The sequence below is a fragment of the Morus notabilis genome, unplaced genomic scaffold, assembly GCF_000414095.1.
Source record: "Morus notabilis unplaced genomic scaffold, ASM41409v2 Scaffold166, whole genome shotgun sequence".
Lineage (NCBI taxonomy): Eukaryota > Viridiplantae > Streptophyta > Magnoliopsida > Rosales > Moraceae > Morus > Morus notabilis.
Window position 1 is genome coordinate 1 of NW_010364285.1, and position 7551 is coordinate 7551.

A 7551-nucleotide genomic window follows, 5' to 3' on the forward strand; every position below is an offset into this window, starting at 1 on the left:
TAATAATTTTTTATCTTATACTTTTTCTGCATCAGTTGGTATCAGAGTCGAATTAATTTTTTATTAATTTTTTTTTCTGAATGTCCCCGTAGAGATGTTCGTCGTAGATTGCACCTTCCGCCGCCATTGCTGCAAAAGTCGAATTCCTCCGCCAACAGATTGACGCCCTCACGCGGCAATTTGCAGCCCTTCAGCTTGTGGTTCCACCACCAACCATTGCTGAAGAAAGAATAGTTCATATGGTTTAAATTCCCTACTTTACTTTAAGACGAAATTAACTCTAGACTTCTGTAAAAAAAAAATGAATTTGTATTTCAATGCTAGATCAAATATGCAATAACAGAAAATCCTCATTGTTAAAATAAGTGTGATATCTTTTTATTTAACAATTATATATAATTAAAGGATAAATATCTAAAACACCACCGTGTTTTGTTTCTTTACCCCTTTTGAATTATATGATTCAGTCTCGTGGGCCATGAATTAATAAAGAAAGATGTAAAATCTTTTAAATCTATAAATGCGAAACGTTTTGGTGTTGATCGAACATATCCATCGACTATACATATTTTATTTTATTTTTCAAGTTATGTGTCTGCTAAATCTTTAGTACCAATAAAATTGATTGTCTCCGTCAAAGCCATATTGTTTTTTATTGAGCATTTTATTCGAGTTTCCCAATAAAAGTGATTGTCTCCGTCGGAGTCATATTTTTTTACGGTGAGAGACTACGTTTAGAATTCATTTTAAAATAATTTTATTTTTTATATAAAAATAAAAATGAAAACGTTTTAAATCTCAGACAAAAATTATTTTTAAAAATGCTTTTGGTAATTTTATTAAGAGATTATTTTCAGTGTAAAAAAATTTATTAATGTCTCTCTTTCTCTCTCTCTGCTTAAGAGTGGAGAAAACGAAAACAAAAAATGAAAAATGACTAAAAGTCGTTTTTCATTTCTCTCTCATTTTACACTAAACTAAAAAATCATTTTTATTTTTATTTTTTGTCTTTATTACGCCAAACGCCGTTTTAGAAACGTTTTCATTTTTTCTTTCTCAAAAAACGTAAAAAATAAAAACATGATCAATTCCAAACACAGCCTATGTGAATTGGTGTTTGTAATGTCTATTAGGATTTTTAATCTTATGTGGCACAAATCTTCCTATGTATAATTTGTGATTAGCGTGGGATTTGTGCATTTTTGTTAGCAACCTTGTATCAAATCAATTTAATTATGTGTTGTTGTTTTTACACTTTGTTTTCTTATTTGGTTGATTGCAATTTGGTTGATTTGTTTCCATAAATAGTCCGATTTGATTGAATAAATGAAGATTATATTGGCTTTTAACACATGTTGATAAGGTTATGATTGTTGATTATACGAGATTATATTTTTAATTTGCTGTCACAAATTTATCTCATTTATTTTTAGCAATTTCTTAGAATTTTGGAGTATGTGGATTTGACCTTTGTGCATAATTGAATCTAGGTTCATTAAAGATCAATTCAATCATTGACTATGTTTTTTGGACATTTCTTTCAAGATTGTTCTGATCTATTTCAGATCTGATTGAAATTATAATTAATTACAATTTAATTAATAGATCATGAGTTGTCTGTCTTGAGTATTTTGATAGCTGTAGGATCAGATACTTTGTCCAGTCAATGAGCTAGTTATCTCTCCGCACATTGCAAAGGATTTCGAATATGTTCATACAATGACAGCTGAAATTTTGAGAAGACTTAAAATGGAAAGATTTTGTGCATATGGAATTTAGTGAGGAGTTGCAATCAGGTCCCAACCTAGATCAAATGGAGAGATTCTAGACCTCTCTCATATCCGGGTAGTTCACTATTTAAGGATGTAACATTGTGGCTATCATTTGTAGAGAGCACGGACTAAAAAATTGTGAATTCATTGAGTGAAAAAATCGAGTGTTCTCATTTTGTGCTTGAGCTTGAGAGAAAACCGTAGCTTTTGTTAGGCTTCGTTTGTAACTCTTAAACCCTGTAGTTTGCGGACTTTGTGAGGATCTAGAGTAGGTCTGAGGAGGAGCCGCAGGCGGATTGTAGCTATCGGAGTAGGCCAGGCGGACATCGTGCTTAGAGTAGGCCAGGAGGACCAAAGGGGAGCAGAAGACTCTGAGTAAGGCGATGAGCCTGAAGACGAGTCAAGAGGAGTCACCGTGAGTTAGGAGTTGGTGTAGATTCAAGAGGTTTCTTGTAATTCTAAGCTTTATAACTATTTAGTGACAGTAAAATCCTCTTTGGGCTAGTGTGATCAACACACGTGATTTTTTTTCCGAAAGGATTTTTAGTTACCATATCGTTATTTTTTTTTTAATTATTCTGCATTTTACTTCACAATATTTCTGATTTTCGTTTAAACATGATTGATTTAAGCGTTTTGTAAGTATAAAATGCTATTATTGGTCTGTCTAGTCTAACAATGTCTTTTATGTACTCTATAATATGAGAGTACCCAATGCAAATTTTAGGGAGCACATTAAATAGTAGGCCTGCCACACACAGTTAGCAACAAACCACAGTTCGCCGCTTGTTCTAATATTATGATTCGTCATTAATAGGCGAGTTTGTCATTGATTTACTGATGGTTAATAAACTGTTAAATTATTTATCAAAATCAGTTAATTTACCATCTTATATTGTTCAACTAATAATAAATTATAAACAATGTAAGTGGGCTTATTTAATTCATTAATTTAAATTTTTAATTTGAGTTGAGATGTGATTTTATATGAGAGTTTTTTACTGTAGTAAAAAAGTTAAATGTAATTATTTCTGAGAGCTTTTTACTATAATAAAATTTAAATTTTAAACTCAAATCGGGAAAATAAACGGGGTTACAATTTAACCATTTCTAAAAAGATCAATGTTTTGATTATAAAAAAAAGTCAATGTTTTAATTTTTAAAAAAAATTTTTGAGATTCATTTTTGTAAATATAAAAAAAAGCAAAAAAAAAGAAAAACAAAATACAAAAAGCAAAAAACAAAAGAAAAGTGATAGCAGCAAAATAGACCAAACACAATTTTATCGGTCTAGATTTTAATTTAATTATCAAAATATTTAAAATCTTTTTAATACAATAAATAAGTTTTTATTTATAGCTCATTTAAAAAATAATAATTAAAGATTTATTTAATTTTTTAATTTAAATTAAAATGTATTTTTATATGAAAATTTTTTATTATAAAAAAATTAAAAATAATTTTTTAAAATAATTTTATTATAATAAAATTTAAATTTTAAAGTCGAATAAATTAAAGGAAGGTAAAATAAAAGACACAGTAATAACCAAACTAAGCTAAATTAAAACGCTAGAATAAACAACAACAAAATATAAAAAACGACAAACCGAGCGAAGTGAGGAGCTCTCGAGAGTTTCGAGAGTGTGGCAATGGCGTCTCAATTGCAGAAGATCGAAGGAGACGACTCAGTGCTCCTTCGCGTTACCCATTCTAATCTCAAGACCTTCTCCTCCGATGTCCGCTTCTCCCTACAGGTATTTCCTCCATGAACATCTCAATCTTCTCCTTTTTTTTTTCTTTTTCTCGATTCTTGAGTATTTTCCGCTTTGGCATTAACGATTCATTCTTCTGCGTCAGACGACCGTGGAGGGCGTCAAGGATAAGCTATGGCGGAAATGCGGAACTTCCGTGAATTCGATGTCTCTAGAGCTTTACGACGACACCAATTCCAAAATCTCAAATTTGTCTGATAATTCCAGACCTCTTGGATTCTATTCTCCTCTCGATGGGTTAGTTACTCAGTCTATGATTGTTTTTTTTTTTAAATTTTTTTCCTGATGAAACAGAAAAAAAAAAAAGTGAAATATGGTTTGAATTGGTGGTGAAAGGTATCGGATACACGTGATAGATCTGGACCCGTCGTCGGTGACGTCCGGTGGGTGGTTGGAGGACACTTCGCTTGTCGAGAAGTACAAGATTTCAGATGAAGATTACCAAAAACGCGATGGTAAATTCCAAAATTAAAACTTTGAATTAGTCTTGTATATGAGTTTTAAGGAATTATGTATTGTTGTTCGACTCTCAATTTTGGAATGGGCTAAAAATTTTTGGGTTAGCTTGTTACCCCTAAACTTTTAACAAATTACTGTTGTTGAGTGCCTGCAAATTGATTTATGACTGTTAAGAGTTTTAACGAAAATGCCCTCGTGCACGCTACGTGTGCTGGTTTGAAGGGAGAGATTGAAAGTTCATATGACGATCGGAACGAATCATTTCATGTTCACGGGGCACTCTTTCCAAATTTTAACGTTATTCATCGATTTTGGGGTACGCTATAACATTGTGTTAATCTCACGGGGTAATTTTGCCACAATTTAAAAGAGATCAACTTGCCAATTCAGTAGAAATTGAAGACGTGAAAGCGCCAAAATGAATTTTGGCATTACATTCTAGAACACGGTTTTGGTCGAACGATTGTGAATGGTGAATATGGTAAAGAAGATAAATGAGTTAGTGTTTGTTAGGGATGGTAACTAGTTCTTGTAGCTGAAGAAATTATGCTCAGAAATATGGAGCTTTTTTTTTTTTTTTTTTTTTTTTTTTTTTTAATTCTAAGCAGAAATGTGGAACTTGGTCTACTCATTCTTTTGATAGGTTAATTACTTTTAGAACAAAGTTTTGCTTCGTAGATGAATGGGTTTTTGTGCTAGCTAGTGAATGTCCATGTGTAGAAGTGAAACTGCTAAATTTGTGCTGTTATTTCATAGTCAACAGATTGTATAATTGAAAAAAATAAGAAAAAGTGGAACAAAAGAATTTAGCTTTTTTGAAAATGTATTGAGTTCTATAATAAGCTTTTATTTTCTCTGCTAGATATAAGTTTTCAGACCTTGATTCCCTGAGAATTTATTTATCTTTTTATGCTTAACTTTTTTTTTTGGGGGGTGTTTTAGGCACTTTCAGAAAATTCAAGGAAAAAATAGCATCTCAAAACCCATCAGCTTTTGAGCTAAAAGTAAGCCTTCTATAATGTTACTCTATTATGTCAGCAAGCTGCTCTTAATAGTTAATAGCATTAACCGGCATAAAATTTTAAGTTGAGTTGAACTTCTCTTGCTAGTTGTTGTAAAATGGAATTGAATGACATGGTTCTACTGTTCTAGTCCAGTCAAATGCAGCCATCAATAATCATGCTACATAGAGTTCACAAAATTTTGTTTCTAAACGTCATGTGTGGAAATCAATGGTTGTAGTCTTACATTGTTTTTTTTTTTTTTTCTACTGGAAATATATTTACAGATATCAGACAATCACATGGAGGACATCTCCACAAATATCAAGGTTAGTTACTCTCTAGACCCCAACATTAGAGGTGGGCATGGAAACCAATAGGCTAAGCGTGCAATCGCGCTAATTCCTTTTCTGAAATAACAACTTTTAATAAAACCGATCATTTTCCTTCTTTTCCTGCGTTAGCCATGTTTGAGAACTAATATGGTAGTGGAACAAGGAATTTGAATATTTTGAATCAAACCTACGTCAATAAGACTATGAAACTACTTGATAGTAGGCGTATGAGCTCTATAAGCTGAAAGTAGGCGTATGAGCTTTATAAGCTAGAAAAGAGGTATCTTTAGAAGTTTATAAAAAGAAATCTGTTTTTCTCTTTTTTGAAATTTACTTCTTTGGTTATTCCTACGTTGTTTGGATAATTGTATATTTTATTGCCCCATCCTTCCTTAGGTGCTTTTCTCCTTTGGTTTTACTCATATAAGTACATAAATCTTTTCTTGTAATTGTATCTCTCCTATAATTAAAGGCAAGTGTATTGTACACGAGTAAAGTCTGGTGGTAAATCTCTGACAATTCATGAGAAGATTACATTTCATTCCAAAAGTGGTATTCTTTATCCTATGCTGTCATTTTGCCTGCCAGAGGTGCATGGCATTCCTTGAGCACTTCAGATAGTTTGGAATTTTAGTTTTGTGCATTTTTCTTTATTATCTTTTGACAACTTATTTTTTCTATATATTTTTTATGAGGAGCATAAAAGAATTTTCTTCTTTAGTCTTTGTTTTCATATATATTGCACCCATGTCTTATTTTACTGTGGAAAAATAATCATGACTGATGAATTCATTTTTCGATTTAAATGCTGAAGGTAGGAGATAGATGTGAAGTTGAACCAGGGGCAAAAAGAGGTGTTGTTAAATTTGTGGGTCAGGCAGAATCTCTGGCACCTGGTTTTTGGGTTGGAGTCCAATATGATGAACCATTAGGAAAACATGATGGCATGTGAGTAAGCTCTTAAATCTTAAGCTGCTTTGTCTTTGAAAACTTTTAAGGTGTTTGGTGCTTCAGTTTAATCATATATTTGCTTTTTTGCCGCTCGAGTAGACCATGTTTTGTTTGTGGTGTTTCAGCACAAGTATCATCTTCCATTTTCAGTCATTAGAAGAGTAATTAAACTGTTGTTTTTTCAAGAAATTATGAATATTTTGTTTATGATTGGACATGCAAGGCTTAGAAATGTCGACCTTTGTTGGCCATGCGCTTAACGTTGATAAAATGTGTATCACTCTATTTGCTCAACATTGATAAAGCATGTGTATCACTCTAGATTTTATCATCGTTCTGTGATGTTCTTATATGTAATCAATATTTTATTAACGAGGTAGTAGCTTTCAAGTCATTTAGCTGAATACTTCCTTGTATTCGGTGTTGCTACATTATGCACTATGCAGAGTGAATGGCGGTTGATGCTTGCTTGAGGCATGCAAAATTTACTCATTTAAGTTTGTATATTTTTTTTTGTTGTCTTGTTCATGGTGTTAATTGACATTTCTTTTATTCCTGTCCTAGTGTGAAAGGTACGCGTTACTTTGAATGTCCTCCACTTCATGGCGCAATGGTTAGACCAGACAAAGTAAAGGTTTGTAAGCAAGTGTATTGTCATGATGTTTTAACTGCTCGAACGATTTAATCACGTATTCCATCAAAAAGACCTTTTCTTGCATTTTTCTTTTCATGCACTCAAAATGTATAGATATGAGTATTGAACCTTCACATTTGCCTGTCATCTACATATTTTTCACATTCTCTCTCTCTCTCTCTCTGTTTTTTTTTTTTTTTTTTTTTTTTTGTTTCTTCTCCCTCTTTTTTTTTTTTTTTTTTTTTTTTGCGTTACTGCCATTTCAGTATTCTCCACATATATACCCTGCTTCTAAATCCTATCACATTTTAGGTTGGTGACTTCCCTGAACGAGATCCTTTCGAGGAGGACGAAATTTGAGTAGGTCATTTCGCATCCTTACTTTGTAACCTTCTGTAATTTGTCACCAATGCTATCCTTTCGGGTGAGGGATTGATGGTTATGTATCAGTGCAAAATAAGGATTGAAAATTCAAAATCCGTATTTTTAGCCTGCTACCTCTGATCGGTTATGTATACTTTTTGAAACTAGTTAAGCGAGCTGAAATAGTCGTGTTGAAAAACTCGGTAGCAGCATTCAAGAAAAATGGTTATTCTTAGCACAAGTGTGTGATTCAGTTTCCTTCCT

General features: G+C 32.2%; 1 protein-coding gene across 1 annotated transcript; it reads left to right on the forward strand.

Moving 5' to 3' along the window:
- Positions 1-3386: 3386 nt before the first annotated feature.
- Positions 3387-7545, forward strand: LOC21384205 (tubulin-folding cofactor B). Its single transcript, XM_010106174.2, has 8 exons — positions 3387-3526; positions 3630-3781; positions 3881-3999; positions 4946-5007; positions 5292-5333; positions 6154-6287; positions 6855-6924; positions 7237-7545. The coding sequence occupies exons 1-8, from the start codon at positions 3422-3424 to the stop codon at positions 7282-7284; spliced, it is 732 nt and encodes a 243-aa protein (XP_010104476.1). The 5' UTR covers positions 3387-3421; the 3' UTR covers positions 7285-7545.
- Positions 7546-7551: the final 6 nt, after the last annotated feature.

Excerpts from the sequence above, each read along its gene's own strand:
- LOC21384205 (XM_010106174.2), top strand. The coding sequence starts at position 3,422 with ATGGCGTCTCAATTGCAGAAGATCGAAGGAGACGACTCAGTGCTCCTT. Across the intron at positions 5,008-5,291 it reads CATCAGCTTTTGAGCTAAAA|ATATCAGACAATCACATGGA; the intron begins GTAAGCCTTCTA and ends ATATATTTACAG. Across the intron at positions 5,334-6,153 it reads ACATCTCCACAAATATCAAG|GTAGGAGATAGATGTGAAGT; the intron begins GTTAGTTACTCT and ends TAAATGCTGAAG.